The 21050-nt window shown below is 40.1% G+C and overlaps 1 protein-coding gene across 6 annotated transcripts in view; it reads left to right on the top strand.

Moving 5' to 3' along the window:
* cdh23 (cadherin-related 23) overlaps positions 1-21050 on the top strand; it is a 178457-nt gene that overhangs the window by 20157 nt on the left and 137250 nt on the right. For 5 of the 6 annotated variants that reach the window (XM_040139790.1, XM_040139792.1, XM_040139791.1 and 2 more), the window contains one exon: positions 1228-1302. The exons of the other annotated variant lie outside the window; for it this stretch is intronic. In XM_040139790.1, coding sequence (XP_039995724.1) covers positions 1228-1302 — 75 coding nt within the window. The remainder of the gene's footprint in view (positions 1-1227; positions 1303-21050) is intronic. 6 annotated transcript variants of the gene reach the window in all.

Below are 21050 nucleotides of genomic sequence, written 5' to 3' on the forward strand. Positions count from 1 at the left end.
TAGAGGGCAGGAATGTAACCTCCATGGGAAGGAGGTTAGTCCCATCATCACCATACCTGCTGTGAGTAGATGTACTGTATATTGGACAGGCTGCTCTGTTGGATCTTATAGTCAACCTACTGTTGTTGATGGCTCTTCCCTTTTGGTCCATTTTTTATTTGACACTAAGGCTTCCAAACCAACAGATGAAGAGACAATTAGGATGAATTTTATATAGGACTTACTGAGCAGAAGAATCAGCTGCTTCTTAACCTTTGATTTTTTCCTAGGACAAACACCCTTGACCCCATGTAACATTTTAATACCTGTATCACATTCAGAGGTTCACAGGCTGCTCTAGTTACGCACGGGCTTGAACGCCTGACAGTAGTGGAATTAAAGGGTTGCCTGTGTTGACAAAAGGCAAAGCCAATGGTACCATACAGAAAAACGTACAAAGGTAGGTATTGTTATCAAATAAAGTTTGGCTACTGTCAGCGAGACTTATTTAGCCTAATGATATCTCCTGAACAAATCTACAGCTCGCATGCGGTTGAATTGAGGCCATGTGTGATAGAAATATTTGAGAGGAAGAGAAATCTATGCAGCGCATTCTAGGAAGGGGTTGCAGAACTGAAAGTAAACAGGATGACATCACTTTCTCTTTATGTACCTCTTTCAGTGATTAAATGTTGACATTTCTGCTTTTGAAAGCTTCCAAACATGTTTGAGGTTCTTTTTTTTTCTATCACTAGCAGCTGCTCATAAGGTGTCATCCACGTGTTGCTTGGGAAGCAGTGTGAAAACATACTGTATTAATTAAACAGTAGAACAAGGGTGTGTGCAATGGCATGAGATGCACCAATCCGATGCCAGATTTTTTCAGTTTTAAGTGCTCATTGCAGTGATGTTTTTGTGCCGGTACCTCCTAAAGATCATTTGACACACACTGCTCAATTACACAGCTCTGCTGTGTCTATTTTAAATAAACTGTTGTTGATCTTGCTGAAAATCTTAAATCCGTCACTTTCTGTGCAAAAAAGGGTGTGAAAGACCTACCAGACACCAAGAGTAACATATGAAAAAGCTTTTTTTATTAGGGTAAAGTTTGCATTATGTTACATAAATAAGCATAATGGACATTATGTGTAAATATGACAATATATGGCCATAACAACATAAAAACAGAATTCACTATAGTTTGAAGATATAATGTGAATTATGTTCTTCCTCTTCTCTTCATCACAGGCTCCAACCAGCCACCACGTTTCCTGAACTACTTCTTCTCAACCTACCTTCTCATCTATGAAGATATGCCCATTGGTGAGTTTATGTGGAGTGTCAGCATGTTTTATTTTTTGTATTTACATTGTGTAAAGAAAGTACAGTAAAGCTGACTTGGTGGGTGGCTTTGTCAGCTTGTTCACTGCACAGAAATGGTCTGTTGTCTGTACTCCTTGAATATAAACTGAGAAACAAAAAACAAGTAAAGAGACATGTCATAATAGACACTGACAGTGATGTCAATGGATGTCCTCCATCAGGATGAGTGTGTGTGTGTTTCTTTTTTTTGTGGCGTGTTTGGCCTGTGTGATGAGAGGGAAACTCTAGAGCCAGGTCATCTGAGGGATTCTCTACAATATATAGCTGGCACAAAAGAAATCTGGAATGCTTTGGATATTTCTCACCCTGGTGTTGATGTTTGGATGAAAGAGTTTGACCAGATTTGGTATCTCCATGTTGTTATAAGCTTGCTTACAGTATATGTTGTGTCCCACTGCTGTTAGGGGTGGTTGAGGGTTATGTTATGAACATCAGACATGGTTGAGTCAGATTTCTATTCCCCCTCTTATTTATTTTTTGTCATTTTTGTTGGTTGCAATGATTGACAGGACAATTTGGAGATGTCTGGCTTTTCATCATCTCTCAGGGTGTCAGTGGCTTGGAATTAAAGTCCTTTATATTGGATTGATTTTTAGAAGTTTGTTTTTTTTTATCACATGACCTGTACACCCTGCCAGTCTGTCAACACTCCTTGTCTGAATCATGGAGTGTTTGCTTACCCATGTCTACATCCTCAGAGTTGCTGGTTGGTTACATGTCACAGGAACAGACAACCTATAATTTTTTCCTTTTTCACATTTTTTCTTGGTGTCATGAACATTCAAAAACACCATCAAGCCTTCATCATCATCCGTATCTCAGTCAACCATTGCCTTCAGCATCATCTCCATCATCATCATCATCATCTTAGTGGCTTGTTTTGTACTGCAGCCAGGAAAGGTTACTGTATCCCACTGAGCCTACAGTAAATCATCATTATCATGATGCCAAACACCATTGCCCTCATAGTTGCTTGGTTTGGCATCTTTCTCCAGCAGTACTAAGCAGTTTCTGGCAGAGGGCCATCTCTTCATTCAGTCAGCTGGTGTTCTAACCAGTGAAGGGCATGGATGTGTTGGTGGGTGGCGCTGCTAATTTCCCTAGCCACTCTGTCCAGGTTGCCCTCTAGCAATTAATCATTGTGTCCTTTCCTCAGGCAGCTGGGCTTTAGTCCAGCAACAACTTCCAATGGTCCGGAGAGCTGTCAGTCAAGTCCCTGGCCTGGCCTGTGATGGCTTCTTCAGTGGTGTGATCACGAGGGCGGGCTGAGTGATTGGACAGTGACAATTTGTCAAGATTATTGTTTATTGGCTCAGCAGATGTCCTCGTCTAGGAGGCTCTCTAATTCATAAACACATAAACACACACACACACAAGCCACTGTGTCAAGTGTTTCTGTGTGTGTGTGTGTGTGTGTGTGTGTGTGTGTGTGTGTGTGTGTGTGTGTGTGTGTGTGTGTGCCGTGTGAGTAAAGGATGTGACATAGTGAAGAATAGTGTAACATCCTTTTCACCCCAAACACCCACGTTTCCTCACACACAAATTCAAGATTACTTATCATCAAGCACACTGGCTTAATAGAGTGGCCCAGCAGCAATTTCAATGCTGACATCGTTTTTACTCTTGATTTGAATAAAGGGCAGATTAAAAATACATACTTTCTCATCTCAAGGTTCAGTACAAAGATTGTGCAACGAATAAAAGATTGTTAAATTGGGCTTTCAGGGCACAATGGAGGCAGTTTAATCATATTCAAAACTTCATACCATCCTCTGTACTTCATTAGGCCATTATTTCACCACAAATTTGATGAACATAAATGAGCACCTGTCTGACTGACTGGAAGCCGGGCTGCATGACTTGAGCACAGTGGTCAGGTTTCCACAGCCACTCTGATTGGTCGCATTCAGTTACCATGCAGGTTGTCTGGCTAATTCTTGGTGATAATGTAATAGCATAGGGTTCATGTGAGTAGGCTGTGTGAGGTGACACCAAGAGCTGGTTTGTGTAATAAAAAATTGACTGACACGTGCACAATAGACCTATTGATACCGTATAATACAGATGAGCAAAGCAGACTTTCTTCAGTTAAAACTGGTCTGCATGTAAGTGCACACACTCAAAACACTATCTGGCGTTGTTTAGGCAGCAGATCAGTGGCTTCAGCTCATCACATTGGAGCCAATAGCCTCAGCTTCGTATGGCAGGCAGGAGCACATGATTATTTATCAGAGAAATGAGGGAATGCATCCAAACACAGCATGGATATTTGATCTGAGAATACACCCACTCCTCTCCCCCTCACCAGCAATGGGTTTGGTTCAGAGACCGACACAAGGTGTTTGAAAGATGCTGCACAGATGTGTACCGCAGAGGCACATGTAACACAACTGGAGAGGGCCCTCACTCAGCATGAACTCGCACCTCTGACACACGTACTGTCTTTTACCTCTGAGTCCAGTACAGTTTTCATTGTCTTTCATACAGGCATAAACAACACACTCATTTTTATACAATGAACCCAAGAGGCATCTTTAGTCCCCGCTGATATGAATAATGCCTGTGATGCGTGATTAGGCTGCATTAGGGGTTTGCTAAGCACTGCAGTGATACGTTTTATTTCAATATTTACAAGAAGAATATTCCATCCTCACCCTATTCATGTTCATTCTCTGCATGTCTGTGTGTTCAGTATTTGCATGTGTATATGTCCATTTAGCGTGAGTATGCTTGCATGTGTTTACATTTCATGGATTTTTGTCACATTCAGGCAGTGGGATCATTCACTCTTAGGGGGGATAGCTAAACAGAGGAGCTGATGTGTAAATGCAGTGGCAGATAACAGTATGTGTTGTGTCAGGAAATGGGATGTGTAATTAGACTGAGAGAACACTTTGATTAAATGCTCTCATCTCTTAATCCACTTTGCCCTGATTCGGCAGATTAAGCTCTCAACTGAGTAATTAACTTGTGGAAAGAACACAACATTTATTCAAAATAAGAAACTTCCACACTCCGCTGGGAGGGTTTGTGCATGTTTTGTAGTTTATGCCAACTGAGCATAAGGTTTCGCTGTCTGATTAAATTTAAGAGTTTAAATTAGGCTAACATTATTACAACACGTTCATTTATACAGGATAAACTATTGTCTGAATTCAATCCTTTTCACCGAGGAAGTAAGAAGCCTCGTAGAGCAGACCATACGACAGGAGAGAGGCCTCTGGCTGTATTCATTAGATGAATGAATGAATGAATGAATGAATGAATGAATGAATGAATGAATAAATGAAAGTCTCAACCATTTCAGTCATCGTGTCATTCATATCCATAAGCACACTCCTATCCTTTGTCTTTATACAAAAGAACTTGAATTTTCCAATAAAAAAGGACAGTGAAAACACAATGATACTCATTTTCTATTTCCCTTAGATCATACAGTGAACATATTAGACTTCCAAAGCAGAATAGCCACCAGTTTCAGCATGAGGAGGCAGTATACCACCTCTTATTTGAGCCCTAATAGTCCTTAATTTTTACACCATATTTTCTTTCTTATATATTTTCTTATCTCCTGTAACTCCTGCAGGGAAATGTGGCAGGGCTCCTCTGCCAGCTACTAAGTTTTTCTGCCACTTTTTAAATTTTTCATCAAAGCTGTAGAATCTTAGCTGTATGTACCAGCACTAGGACGCAGTCTGTCTGAACTTCTTCACACTCCTTTTCTTTTCCTTCCCTCCTTTGCTCCCTCACATTCTTCTACTGCCACAGTAAATACCCTCCACTTTTAATTAGCTCCGTAGCATTCCTAATTCAATAATAATTAGGGAGCAGGAACTAGCCCCAAGGAACGACTTATTAAAGCCTTCCCCTAAACATGTTGATAATGTCTGTGTACTCTCTCCCCAGCCAATTCACCACTGTCAGCTGCCTGGTGCACTTTACGTTAACTATGGCTTGTCAACACTCCCTCCTCCGGACACTGTCTCTCTTTCTCTCTTTCACAGCTTTCTGATTCAGTATACTGACTCTGTTAGCTTGCCTGCACTCATAAATAAAGCAGTATTCATAACTATTGCTAGCTATTGTAGATTTATGGGGTTTTGGTGTGAATGCTCCTTTATCTTGATTGGACAGATGCTTCCTGATATAGAAGCTTCATCTAACATCTGACAGCAGAGTTGCCCCTAAAGCAGCAATGATATTTTTGCGTTATATATTATTCACAGACCTCTCAATTTTCTTAATGATGTCATGTTAGTATAATCAACACATTTTTAAGTCATCCTTTGACTAAATACAGTTAGGTCCATAAGTATTTGGACAGTGACAAAGTTTTCGTTATTTTGCCTCTGTACACCACAACAATGGATTTGAAACAAAGCCATCAAGATGTGATTGAAGTGTAGACTTTCAGCTTTAATTCAAGGGGTTTAACAAAAAAATATCCTTAACCGTTTAGGAATTTACATCCATTTTCATAAATAGTCCCTCACTTTCAGAGGCTCAAAAGTAATTGGATGAACCAACATAATTATAAATATAAGGATTAGTTTTAATACTCGGATGCAAATCATTGCAGTTAATAACTGCCTGATGTCTGGAACCCATGGACATCACAAAATGCTGAGTTTCCTTCCCTTGCGATGCTTTGCCGGGCCTTTACTGCAGCTGCCTTCAGTTGCTGCTGGTTTGTGAGCCAAAAAAAATCAGTTATTGCAAGTTTCAAGTTTGTTTGGAAGTTAAGTCAAAGTCTAAAGTCAGGTGCTTTTTAACCCTCTTTTCCAGGCATTAAGGGTTGTCTTTGTCTAGTTTCAGGTATTTTACCTCAGAATTTCATGGTTCTGAGGTGCCTTTGCTATTTTATATAATAATATGCAGGAACATAATATGCATGTACTGTGCCAGGAACTGATAGTTTTTCTAGACCATTGAAAAACACTTTGAAAGCAGACATTACTATTTTAATGTTATGTTGAAGACTACAGGAAGAACATGAATACTACTTTGAGGCTTTGGCCTTTTGTGTTTGGAAAATCCATTTTTGACTCCCAGTGAATGACACCTGGCTGGAGATAAAGGGCCTTTATCTGAGGAAGGATACTGTTTTTTCTGATCCTGTTGCTGTCTTTGGGTCTAAGCTGCTACGTCAATAGGCCCTATAACACATTTCAGATTAAAAAAAAACAAACAAAAAAAACATATAAAACCCTCTTACTCTTTCTCAGTTAACATTAAAACATTTTGCACCATTTTGCTAATTATTCTTTGACTCTGACACATTTTCATCCATTTCCATCCTGTAATACTGAAAATATTGCTAACTAAATATGTATCTGGATTCACGATTAATAAACCTGCAGCCTCCCTTAAAGTGATTTATATGGGCAGGGTCAGGAAATTAATTATTAATTATTAATTATTAAATTAAATATTTGGTATTTTTGGAAAGGCAACAAAGAATATGATGAACACCTGTTGTCAACTAAAGCAAACAGTATATCAAAAAGCAAATCACAAGTCCTTAACCATGCATTTTTTGACATGCAAAGATAAGAAAAACAAACACAAAACACTTGGGGGAGAAGGAGAATTGCTAAGGCAGCATCCTTTCAAGGGGTTAAAATCAGAAATGTCTCCATTCTTCACCTTAATATTTAAAGTCTTCACCATGTAATATAGTTCTAAAACATTCAGAATGAGTGTGAATCTTCTTTTTGACATTTAGAATATCTGAAATTACCTCACCACACTCGCAGATTGTTTCACAAAAGTCCTGAAGATATCCATGAATACTGTCTGAAACAGAAGCATAAAAAGAATTGATTTGGGTGTTTTTGGATGTTGGCTGATATCCAGGGCTGTCTCGTATTGCAGAATTTGAGCTCTGGATATTTTTTACTGTCTGTTACAGGGCAGCGCAAAGTTTTGTTTATGCTCCCACTTTCAGGCCCCATTTAGCCAAATTGGAATGCAATGTGTTTGTCTCTTCTCCATCTCTGGCAAGTGCCTTTGTGAGTTTGAGTTTGCAAATTTGCTATATGGGTGAGATTGAGAGTGACTGTGTCTCAGCCTGTGTGCATGTATCTTAGTTTTATAAATCCTATCTACCAGCTGCAGAAGTGAAGTATTCCTCCATGTTGAGGCTTGAACCACCTGATCTCAGCAGGAGATGAGTCCGAACTTGTCCGGGAGATATTCTTAATGACTGGTCGTTTTTCCCCTCGCCTACCTCATTTTAGGAAGGGGATACACTTGATCTTCTTACTTCGCCTGACAGCTCTCTGCTATCACTGAGCTGTTGCATTGACTCCCACAATGGCTCCCCAATAATGCCAGCAGACTGCCATCCATGAGGGACCTCTGTTTTGGTTTAGTCATTCATACCTTATCTCTTCCCCATGGTGCCTTGCTCCCCCTTTCCTTCCCCAGGAAATAATGGGCTACACGGTTCAGTGGTGTCTGCAAACACATCATCCATCATGACGCAGTGCTAGGCCACATTGTCTGCACTTACCCAGCACGTCATGTGTTAGTGTTATTATGGCCCATGCAAAACAATTACAACACTCTGGCCCCTCATTGCAACATTGCCTCTGATTTTCCACAAATGCTGAGCATCCCTCATACATAATTTTAATTTCATCTCTTCTTTCTGATCATGTTTTCTTTCTAGATATCTGATTTTCAGCTTTGTTTTACTACCTGCACCGCAGAAAACAATTATTTTAAAAAATAAATTTTGCCCTTTATTCAGTTTTCATAGAACAACTCTGGCAGTAAGAAAATTATGCGTTTCCAATACAGCTTCACAAGAGTTTTCTAAACAAAATAGGCAGAATAAGGCAGGTCATTCAACTGCTAACAGGAAAATGACATTTCATTTGTTTAAACAACCTGATTTGCATTTGATTCAAATGCAAATCAACAATAAGCCTTCTCATCCGACCATTTATGTAAGACTGATTTCATGACTAAAAGAGTATCAGACCAGCATTTAACCTCAGATAAGACAAGTGCTGTGTTAGTCTAAGACACTGTAATCCAAGCAATTGTGGAAGTTTTTAGATTCTTTACTGAAATAATAGTATCAAAACCACAATGTAAATATAGAAAGTTGAAGTCTTGAATTCAAAAATGGTATTTCGGTAAAATTACAGATGTATTTAGCAGCAAAATATGCAAAATACAAGTATTAAAAGTAAAAGTTCTGAATATGCCTTCGGCATTGTTATACTGTATATATTCAATTATTGTATTGTTATTACTGTTGGATTAGGTAGTAGTCAGAAATGTAATGATGCCTTGAGGCGGAGCTCATTTTAACTATATACTATATTTTGCTGGGTAGCCCAATCAATCACAATGCATCATATTTTGATAGGATGTATGTGTACTATATGTAGATCATATGTTTTGGAGTAAAATTTTAATCTGAAAAGTAGGTAGTTACTATAGCTGTCAAGTAAATGTAGTGGAGTTAAAAGTACAATAAAGTAGCATAAATTAAAATACTTCATTGCTTAAGTTACAGTTACCTCAAAATTATACTCAATGTACAGTACTTGACTAAATGTACCACTGATTATGAATATTTCCTGCAGGTGTGTCACAGTAAAAGCCATGGCCCTATTTGATTGTCTTTGCAAGAGTGCTCTTATCCTGAAGCAACACACTGATTTAGGGCATGTCTCTCTCGTGCTGTTTGACACATTCTAAACAAAAAGAAAGGATCAATCTTTGAAAAGTACACTTTTGAACCTAAAGGACAATCCACATGCAGTAAGTGTTTCCTGCACATTTTAGACATCTGTCAGTTGTTAATTTCACTCGATAATCAAAAATATAACATTTATTCTTCCATTTATCAACACAGTCTAGACTCCAGAGATATGCATTGTCTTTATGGGACCTCCATCATTTTTTAAGCTCCAAGTATTTGGAGCGTATCTGTGTATTTGTTCTCTTGGGGTAGTTATTCAAATCACACATATCTTAAATGTTTTATATGTTTTAAACTTGTAAACCTCATTTACAACAATCTCTCAAGACTCACAAGTTTCACTTTTCACTATGGGCAAATAAACTTCATTTATGGGGGGATATATGAAATGTATACTTCTCTGTTGACTACTTGAAAACAATTTTTGTCCTATGAATGGATCAATAGTTTTGGTGTGTGATACTAACTCTTTTGAAAACAGTTTGGCCAGCTGCTGTCCTTTCAGCACCTTGAGAAGTTGAAAGATGACAGCTCTGACAGAAATCTGATGTGGTATGGGTTCGACAAATGGAACTTACGCAGTGTCTACTGTACATTCCTCTGTTTGGTCACTTCTGGTGTGAATTACAGATAAGACTTAAAAGGTAGGGAACACCCAACTATGACCTTCCATCTTCACATTTGACTGACTGATACAGTCAGTTTACTTATAATAGAGTCATTGTTGGGTGCTAATAGTTATTGTAGGTCCACCTATAAAATATCACTGTGTGGTAGTGATATATCAGTGGTCTAATATCTTATAAGACTTGTTTAGTATGTCTTCAGAGAAGCTATCTTAGACACTTCACACTGTAGTCATCTCTTTCCATCTCCTTTAAAAAGACATACTGCTTCTGTGGTGTGACCTATTTTATTCAAGTTACCCTGTGCTGTGACCAGACAGAGTGGGAATACTGAGAGACAGAGACAAAGACGGGGAAACATGTTGAAGAGCTTCAGGCTGTGTGTGTGTGTGTGTTATTTCTCTGGGTTGTAAAAGTTAATTGAAATTGTCTGTTGGAATGTGGCGCGACACCAAGTTGAGCAGCGCTGCCAAAGCACGCAGCACTGTGCTGACAGGCATCACTGTACGGTGGCAGTGGTTAGATTACCAGACCAACCGAAGTTGGGCTCTCCCATACTCACAGAGACACAGTTAGGCTTAGGCTCCAAATTAAGCCAAGGCTCAAATTTATGTGTCTAATTCTATGTTTGTGTGATTTCCAGCATATAGGCTAGCAACTGGACACACCATCCTGTGTCACCGGGCAAGACACTTAACCATAATTGCACTGCTAGTGTGTGTGTGTGTGTGTGTGTGGGGGGGTCAGACATGCAAAACCATCAAAGAGAACATCAGTGTTTTTTTCACGGTGATTCTAGCTACTCCAAATTATCAGCATTGTCTGAGAGTTCAGTTTGTTTACACATTTCTGTGTTTGTGTGTATTTGTGTGTAGGACTCCTATCTGGAACACCTCAGGTTTAAACCCAGTTTAATCCCAGCAGACCAGCATGTTAAATGGTCAAGGTATCAAGAGGGTGAATCCTCGACCTGAGAAGTGCTCTGCATTGTGTGTGTTGTGTTCATACAGGGATATATATTTCCAACCTGATTTGGAGAAATTTGTGATGTTGAAACAACACATTCTTTTACTGAAAAAGTAAAGTACCATTTTTGTATTTTCCCTAACATTTAATTCATTGTTTCAGGTTTTACTATCTGTTTACTAATGTGTGTGTGTGTGTGTGTGTGTGTGTGTGTGTGTGTGTGTGTGTGTGTGTGTGTGTGTGTGTGTGTGTGTGTGTGCCTGTATGAGTGTGAGCACGCATTACTCCATTCTACAGTACTGAGAGGTGCATTGCTGGGTGGCAGATCAGCCTCTTGCAGCTGCTTATCTGGCCCAGGTGGGTCACGGCTGATACCTGCCTGAGCCACGCAGAGCAGCTAACCTGGAAATTGATGTTTCACATCAGCGACCACCTCTCTCTGCTTCATTGCAGGGAAGCTGTAGGAGTGAGGAGGAGGTGTGTGTGTGTGTGTGTGTGTGTGTGTGTGTGTGTGTGTGTGTGTGTGTGTGTGTGTGTGTGTGTGTGTGTGTGTGTGTGTCTGAGTGTGTGTGTGTGTGTGTGTGTGTGTGTGTGTGTGTGTGTGTGTATGTGTGTCTGTTTGTGTATGCTGCTTGCATGTGTTTTGTTTTTTTTGTATCCCTGTGCCCATTTGATGTACATGCATGCGGCAGTTAGTGTCCTTGCTCAGTGCAAATGTATTGTTGCTTATTCACAGGTTTCGATTCCTCAGATAGTGTTTTTTAAGCATTAAAAAAAAAACGTTTTTTGCAATTACAGAGAAGATGTAAGAAATTTGGAAAAAAAGGAAGGGAAATGAAATGTCATGGAAAAGTCCTAATGGTCTTTGAATCAGAAGGTTACATGTCTCAAAGACCACTAGAAATGATTTCAAAGCTAAAAAAAATCTCTTTCTGGGGTGTGCATAATGTCCTGAATATTACTTGTAAAACGAGTTCCTACTGAGAGAAAGATCCTGTGTTTAGAGCACTTTAATCACTATATTTTGCACATTTTTGCCAGCTATTACTGCTTCGATTGCTACCCATTTTCTGATTTGTGTAAAAACAGTGGCCAGACTAGCTGAATATGTTCTTGTCCTTTGCAGTAGCAACTGCTGGGATGTAACTTGTGGCAGTAACAGAAAGTGTTTCTAAATTTTAGTATATTTTACTTACCACAAAACCAGATCAATTCCAGAACAGCAAATTTGCCAAATGCTCTGAATTATTGGTCAGATGACATGCTGGATCTGTTTAAATTCGACACCCGCAGTGTAATATAAACTTTGGTCACCTGAGGCTGGTGTGCATTCTATGAAGAAAGGTTATCTCGTCCTTGTCTTGAAAGCTGACATTTGTTCTCATAAAGGCCAGCATGCTGATGTCAGATAGGATTAATTGAGAAGTGGAGTGACTTCACTCTATGTCCCTCATTTACAGATCAGTCTCTGGCTCAAATCTGCTTGCCTTTGTTTACTGGTGTCTCAATCTTTTGTCTTCTCCACTGGTGGAGAATGATCTCACTCACTTATTTACTCCCTCTCACCTTGGTTATGCTCTCATTATGCTCTCAGTATGTCGCCATTCACTGCGACATACTGAGAGGCTATAGCTGAAAAGGCTATAGATGTAACTATAGCCTTTTCAGCGCAGAGACACATGTTGTCAATTTGTTGTTTGCTCTTACTCTCTTTTGATACCTAAGTATGTGACAGTCTTCTAAATCTATCCATGTTAGCTGTAGGCACAGTGATAGGCTGAGAAGACATGTGAGTCTGTGTGTGTTGTGTGTACAGTCATGTGTTTGTATGGTTTTGCACACTAGTGGGATGTGAGCTGGAGAGAGTGCAGTATAATTGAACTCCTTTCTCTTATCTCACAGCCGAGAAGGTGTTTGACATTTAACAGGCCTCCTTAGAAGCACGGATCATTTTTTTTAAGGAATAAGGCAGGCTTGTCTGTCGTCTTTGCCTCTCTCTCTCTCTCTCTCTCTCTCTCTGTCTCTGTCTCTCTCTCTCTGTCTCTCTGTATCTCTCTCTCTCTGTCTCTCTGCCTAGCACACATTCTTGTTTTTTGTCTCTTTCTGTCTCCCATTTGTTCCTCTATGCAGTAGTTTGTCTCCGGTGAGAATTCCCAGTTGTGGGCTTTTCTGTTGTCAGCAATTGTGAATGCGAGATACTTTGGTTTTTCTAGCTGTTCATTTACCACTGACTTTCCACACACTTAACATACAGAATACTTAGCTGCTTGTAATGTACCTAGACTGTTTATTTCTAACCCAAACCTGTCATGGTTCTTTGGCGAAAGTAATGAGTGTGTAGCACTTCTGCTTAAGGAGCTGCTTTCTGTGAGAGAAAACAGGTTTGTGCAGGACAGTGCAAGAGAGGGCGAGGGAGGGAGATGGAGATGAGTCCAAAACTGATCAACCAGAGCAGCTGTCACTGCCAAGCTCTCCTATTCACCTCCCCTGTTTTTTTATGCTTCCCCTCGTCACTCTGTCCCTCTCTCCAGATTGACCAAGGAGGTCAATTGCCAATTTGCCAGTGCCAATGTCTTTGTCAGGAAACAATATTAATTTTGGCTAATTAGGACCTGAAGCTAATGAGCGCTACAGATAATGAGTTCATTTATAATCCATAAAACAAGTGTGGCGTGTTACGGAATGAAAAAAGCTGTAATGGCGGCAGCCGGTCATCAGATTTAGGCAGCGGCATAGCAAACAGTCTGGACACACACATTTTGACACACACACCATCCATTTTAACTCACTTAGCCCTTCTCTCTCTTTCTGTCTCACACACACACACACTCTCACACACACACACACACACACATATAGACACAGACACACACACTTTAGATAGACTCTGGCATGTCTGCATTGCAGTCCTCTACTGGTCAGCTTTAGCACATTTTCAGCCAAGCTTTTCGGACAGTTTCCATCCTTCTCCCCTTCTTCATGTCTCTCTTTTCTGTCCTCTCTTTTTCTCTCCCTGTCTTTCTCTCTTTAACTCTGTGTCTTCTTGTCACTATCTCTTCCATGCCATTACCCGTCAGTCTCATGGGAAACAGTGGTTCAGTTCTGATAACAACAGAACGAAAGAGTAGTGAGAATGCAAATGAAAGGGAAGGAGATGGGATAGAGATGGGAAGAGGGACAAAAAGCAAGAGAAATGAAAACAAGCCGGGAGAAAAGATGGGAGGAAAGGGCGTAGGGAATAGAGGGAAAAGAGGAGAAGGACATAGGGGAGAAGGATGGACGGGGGGGGAAAGAGACAGGACGAAAGAATGGGGAGCTGGCAGAAAATGTGGATGTGAAAGTAGAACTGATACACAAATGGAGAGATGGGAATAGATATTGGCAAAGGGGGAGATGACGGTGAAAGGGGCTTCACAGCAGATGGACATAAGTGTGTGAGAGAGTGATGAGGAAGATAGAAATGCACTAGTGACTCTGCCCATATAGATAAAGTCCAGCTGGCCTTGGCCTGGCCTGGCCTGTCCTGTCCTGACATTCGGCTATACTGAGCTGAGCTGAGCTGAACCTCACCAGGATCAGACATGCTAGTGTGGCCTCTGGAGCACAGTACAATTTTACAACTGTTACACCATATGGGCTGGTTAGAAAACACCATAACAGATATAGTGCATTCAGAAAGTATTCAGACCCCGTCACTTTTTTCACATTTTGTTATGTTGCGGCTTTGTTAAAATAATTTCAAAATTTGCAAAAATTTTAGAATTTTTTTTTCAAATTTATTAAAAACGAAAAACTGAAATATTATATTGACATAAGAATTCAGATGACTCAAAACTTAGTTGAAGCACCTTTTGCAGCGATTACAGCCTTGAGTCTTCTTGGGTGTGATGCAAAAAGCTTTGCAAGCCTGGATGTAGTGATTTTCTGTCATTCTACTCTGCAGATCCTCTCAAGCTCTGTCAGTTTGGATGGCGACTGTTGGTGGACAGCCATTTTCAGGTCTCTCCAGAGATGTTTGATTGGGTTCAAGTCAGGGCTCTGGCTGGGCCACCAAAGGACATTCACAGAGTTGTCCCTAAGCCACTCCTGCGTTGTCTTGGCTGTGTGCTTAGGGTCATTGTACTGTTGGAAGGTGAACCTTTGGCCCAATCTGAGGTCCTGAGTGCTCTTGACCAGGTTTTCATTAAGGATATCTCTGTACTTTCCTCTGTTCAGCTTTCCCTCATCCCTGACTAGTCTCATTGTCCCTGCCGCTGACAAACAACCCCACAGCATGGGGCTTCCACCACCATGCTTCACCATTGGGATGGTTTTGGGCAGGTGATGAGCAGTGGTTTTCTCCAGACATGACACTTAGAAACTAGGCCAGACAGTTCAATCTTGGTTTCATCAGACCAGAGAATCTTGTTTCTCACATTGACAGTCCTTTAGGTGCTTTTTTGCAAACTCTTTGCGATTTTCATATGTCTTCAACTGAGGAAAGGCTTCTGTCTGGCCACTCTGCCATGAAGCCTGGATCAGCAGAGTGCTGCAGTGGTGGTTTTCCTTCTGGAGGTTTCTCTTATCTCCACACAGGATCTCTGGAACTCAGTCAGAGTGACCATCGGGTTCTTGGTCACCTTTCTTACCAAGGACCCCGATTGGTCAGTTTGGCTGGGTGGCCAGCTCTAGGAGAAGTCCTGGTTGTTTCAAGCTTTTCCCATTGAAGAATTATGGAGGCCACTGTGCTTTTGGGAACCTTCAATGCAGCAGAAAATTTTTTGTAGTCTTCCCCAGATCTGTGCCTCAACACAATCCTGTCTCTGAGCTCTGCAGGCAGTTCCCCTTGACCTCATGGCTTGGTTTTTGCTCTGATAAGCATTGTAAGTTGTGAGACCTTTTTTATAGACAGGTGTGTGCCTTTCCAAATAATGTTAAATCAATTGAATTTACCACAGATGGACTCCAGTCAAGGTGTAGAAACATCTCAAAGATGATCAAGAGAAATCGAATGCACCTGAGCTAAATTTCAAGTGTTAGAGCAAAGGGTCTGAATTGTTACATCAATGTGATATTTCAGTTTTTCCTTTTTAATAAACTTGCAAAACATTCTAAAATTCAGTTTTCACTTTGTCATTATGGGGTATTGAGTGTAGATTAATGAGGGAAAAAATTAATTAAACGATTTTAGCATAAGGCCGCAACATAAACTTGAAAGGGTCTGAATACTTTCTGAATGCACTGTATTCCAGTGGAGATCACCAAGCCGGCATGTAACAACAAGCTTATCTGTAAAAAGTGAACAGAAATAATGTAGCAATGTATTGATGCTAGTCTACACCCACTTGTCAGTGGCAAGTGGATCTTGCTTTTGGGCTACTGAATTTTGCTTCTAGCCTGGCCAACACGGCAAGTAGATTTTAATGCAAATTGTAATTGATGTCCGATGAAAATTTAACAAGGTGCTTGTGCCAAACATTTGGTGTTTTATGTGCTGTTCCTGTGCTAGAGTGAAGCTCCAATTGGCTGTTGCAACAACGGGGTTTCTTCCTGTCAGTTCAAATTATTCAAAGCTGATCACTGTTTTTTTTTTTTTTCTTTTTTCCATTTACTTGCCCAAAAAGCAGAATGAAAAAAAAAATCGGAGTACGAGCATCACAGAAACAAAGTGCTGCTTAAGAGGAATGAGTGGGAGAGAATTAATTTACTGAAAGCAAATTCAACACAGCCTATAGCTGCTTCTAACAGTAATAACTATGTAAGAAGTGCTGAACTTGCCATTACTATTGGGGCTATTTTTACAGTAGAACTATTGCGTAGACTAGGTGGTACATTTCATGGTACTCGCAGTGTTTCTTAAATTCAGTCCACCCTACCACCAGTTGATTGGGGCTGAAGTGAGTACCAGTAACAAGGCCATCATATTGTACCTGCTGATTTACTGACACACCCAAACAGAACAGAGCTGTCATTAAAGTAATAAGCTACACCTGCACTTTTTAACCATGACAAGTTTCCATGACAATGAAACCCTTTTGTGTCAAGTGAATCACCTATTGTACCTTTAATGCACTTCCACATTGGCTTCAGCATTCAGCAATGGTGGCTGCTTTTGGTCGGTCAGTTGCTTAGGTAGGTCAGAGTGACTTTGGAAGACTAGAGATCTTGCTTACCAGATACAACTCTATAATTTCTGTATTTTTTTTCTCTTGCATTCATATTTTATGATTCTTCAATGCAAAATATGTTATTCTCCTTTCTCATTGTGTTTTCAGTGTATAGACTAGCCAGCACACAGTTTTATGGGTATATTAAAATGTAGAAACAATGGGATGGCTCACAAGTTATAGTCCTTGTCTAATAAACTGAGTCTTTGTGTCCTCTGTCTGCTATTCAGTGAGAGTGACAAATATTCTCTTACAATGAAATTGCACTGTACATATAGTACAAGTTTTGTGCCTATTCAGTGCTTGAGTAGTGTGGCTAACATTTTATGAATGTTCAAAGCAGGTCTTTTGAGAGCCTTGTGAGGTGTTGAATTTAGTTTGACATAACCCCACTGGTAGCTGACAAGTGGTTGGTCTGACACCTTTGAAGTAACGTTAAGACCCGATATACTGTAGTTCCTTGCTCTAAATGAGATGTGGTGAAAAAGTAAATGTCTGCTAGTCCATAAGCTGTACCAATATTGGAAAAAGAAATAACAAGCCTGACAAACAGTAAAACAGAAGATTAGTGTAAAGATATAGTCACCATTAAATTGCTCCTGTGCCTTGAGGACACATTTGTGAACTTTTCCTTTTTACGAACTCCTTGTCCCAAAAAGGGAAACCACTGCTTATTCTCTGAGTTTTCACATATCTTTTATGTATATTTGTCAAGAAAAGGAGCCCTTGTTTTCTGATGTAGTACTCCACACTCTCCCTGCCAATGACAGCCAGGGCTGGAAGTCAACTCTGAGTTGCCACAGCAGCATTCTTGACCCCAGCACCTGCCATTCCCCAACATCCGCATCCACATCCATAGGGCTGACAGAAACAACATCAGCCTTATATTTCAGCAACACAAAGGCCAAAAGGGAGAGGCTTTTGTTTTAGTGTGTGTGTGTTTGTGTGTGGCTTCACAGTGGAGGTGGCATGTTCCATTACCCGACCATGATTTAGCTCACTCTCAGGTAATAGTCAGCCCTGGTGAGGTCAGCAGTGGGCCAGTGTCAGAGGGAGGGAGTGTAGGGAGCTTGAAAGAGAGAAGGCAAATAACAGAATAAGAACAGGATTAAAAACTGAGGTGAGCAGCAAAACTCGATGAAAAGAGCAAAGCATAAAGATAGACAGAAAAGGATCAAATTGGGCAGGCGTTACAAAGTGACAGTGCCGATGGACATTTTTGCATGTTGGCAGAAGTGGCACGGTTTGGGTTGGATGCGTGTGTTTGGGGCGGGCGTTTGCTTTTGTGACAACAGGCCAGCCTGGCTCAGCCGTCACTCCTGAAGCCTCAGTAGCACACAGCCACCTGTCCCCTCCTATCAGTGCTGCCTGTGTCCCTCTGTCTGGCCTCCACAAGTAGGATGGAGCGTGACGAGAGGATGACAAAAACGAAAGAGAGAGAGTGGAGGAACAGCAAGACTGTGATGGGATTGAATAGAAAATAGCAAGAGCAAAGAGCTTTCCTGTGTGATCAGGGGTGAACGTAGCTGCGTGTGAATATGCAGTGACAGGACTGCCTCTCCTCACCAATGCGTGGGATGACTGTCCACTGATGTCCTTCACTGTCCATCCGACTTTCACAATGTGATTGGTTAGTCACAGCCTTGTCACTCAGTGTTTTCATCATTTCACCATTTGGGTGTATTAGAAAGCCAATCCTGAGCCAGGCGCCGAATCATACGCCTCATCCTCCTCAGTTCACTTTAGTCTGAGCTGAATCGAATGATTCATATCTGGACAGCAGAGTCAACTTCAAATATACTCTGTTAACCAAATGTACTGATATCATGTGCAGTCCAAAACCAACATTGATTCTGCAAAATTTGTATAAGTTCCTAATATCCTACTTTATGTGAATTGTTTTACTTTGCCTTTAAAATATAACCCTTTTTTAAGGTAATTGTAGTATAGTTTCTGATGACATACATCATCGCACAGCTTCTCAGAAATCCCTTGGTGCCTCCTTTCCGCAAGTTTAGGAGAACAAAACACAGCAGACTGCAATCTGCACTTTGATCTTTTTTTCCCATAAGGCTAAAGCACAGTGAGGTTTTTGATTTCAAGCTACAGGTACATAAACCATTTGTATTCAACATTTTGCTCCTCGTGTTTGGGCTTTTTAAGTCATACCACGAGCCATAGCAGAGTTTCTGTTGAAGACAGCCATGCACATATACAGTAAATAAACTATTCTATATTCACACTCACCCACATCAAGAGAAGCTTACTGAACATAAGATTTGCTTGCAAATCTTTTTATTTTCTCTAAGACACTTTTAACTTATCATTCATTCCTGTGGGCTATATTTAAGTGATAATGTAAACTTGCAAATGTAATTCCACAATAGCAATATAATTTTCCACATTTGTGTTATTTGAGTAAAAATGAAAATTAAATAATCCAGTTTGCATTTTCATTTTCACTTTAACATACTCATATGGGCGTTCTATGACCATATTAAAATGGAAAAGCTGTTTGACATTTAATTTTCAAAGTCATACCCCGCTGTCCAGTGGACAATATTCAGATGTTAATTCAAATTTGAAAATTAAAATGCAATATAAACAGTATAACTACATTTTCCATTTATGCAAGCGATATCCAAGCCACAATTAAAATTAAAATGCTATTTTCTAACAATTTGAAAATGAATATAAAAACGGTTTAAAAAAGACTAAACCTGCTGTACAGTGGACAATATTCAAATGCAATAAGCGAAACATCGCCCTAAGTCTATTGCATTTACATTTACATGTCACCATGCTCTTTTGGTGTCAAAATGAAAATGAAATCTTTTGTCCTTTCATCAAGGCGGTTCTTCAGTTAGGACGTCAGTCATTTTCTGTAGGTGGGACACCATATGCTAGCTACTGGAACATGATTTTCTCAGTCATTGAGTGATGGCGAAGTCTGTTGCGCTGGTTCTCTGAGAGGCTGCAGAGGCCCTGGAGCAGCAAAATTCGCTCCGTAGTGACAAAACCAATGCTACTCCCCCACCCTCCACCACTAACACTACCAGTGCAGGGAGTGTCACCAATTTGACTGAAACTCCTTATCTGCAAAACAGTACAGGAGGTAAGTGTTATAGTAATAGTTGCCGTTTTAATTGTCATTTTCAAATTGTTGGAAAATTGTCTTTTCTAACATGGTGACATGTAAATGTAAGTGCAATATATTGGGTGCACTGTTTCGCTTATTGTATTTTAATTTTTTATTGTGACTTGGATATCGCTTGCAAAGAAAATGAAATGAAAATGCAAACTGGATTATTGCATTTTCATTCTAAATTTTACTCAAATAGTACATACAAATGTGGAAAATTAGAATGCTATTGAGGAATTACATTTTCATTTTCAAGTTTACATTATCGTTTTAATATAGCCCCTTGTAGGCTTCCATATTCACCAGATGTCCTTCAAGACATGTATATGCTTATGTGATTACAAGTTTGTGTATCTGTGTTTTTCACATAAATGTGCACATTTTATGTTTCTGTATAGTCTAGTATAGTCTGTGTACTTACAAGCCATGCACACACCCACACAGATACACACACAGGATGTCTGGTCTCGAAAGGTGTGTATTTCTCTCAAGAATGGCTAAACGAAAGACAGAGGGTGTTCTCCTCCCATCCGTGACAGATTTAGTCATAAATCTGTTGGATTAATACACAGCCTCCCAAGGACTCTCGTGGTGTGTGTTGTTGAAACACAGGAGTCACTTAAAGCCAGACTCAAGGCACTATTTGTCTTCGGCTCTCTTCCCCATCACAGTTATTGATGTCACAAACACACACACACACACACACACACACACACACACACACACACACACACACACACACACATATAAACATAGGAGAGAAGGCCAGTGAAAAATAGAGAGAGGTTAAATGAGAGGAAAATGAGAGAGAACATTGTAAATGTCTTGTTTCAAAGGACCGGTTAAAATGTAAGGATTCCCAACAGACAAATCTATCCTCCTTTGAATAACTCTAGTTGCAATTTGCATCTATTATTTATTAAGCAAATTGTACGCATCTGCAGCAGTTGTGCCAATTTCAGAGGGTGTGGCATTTTTTTTTATCATGGCACAAAGGCTTGCAAACATAATCAGAGCTTTTTCTTTCTTTCCATCTTTTTTTATTGCTAGCTGTCTAACTGACCTCCCTGGGGAAAAATCTTTAGTGT

The sequence above is a fragment of the Xiphias gladius genome, chromosome 11, assembly GCF_016859285.1.
Source record: "Xiphias gladius isolate SHS-SW01 ecotype Sanya breed wild chromosome 11, ASM1685928v1, whole genome shotgun sequence".
Lineage (NCBI taxonomy): Eukaryota > Metazoa > Chordata > Actinopteri > Istiophoriformes > Xiphiidae > Xiphias > Xiphias gladius.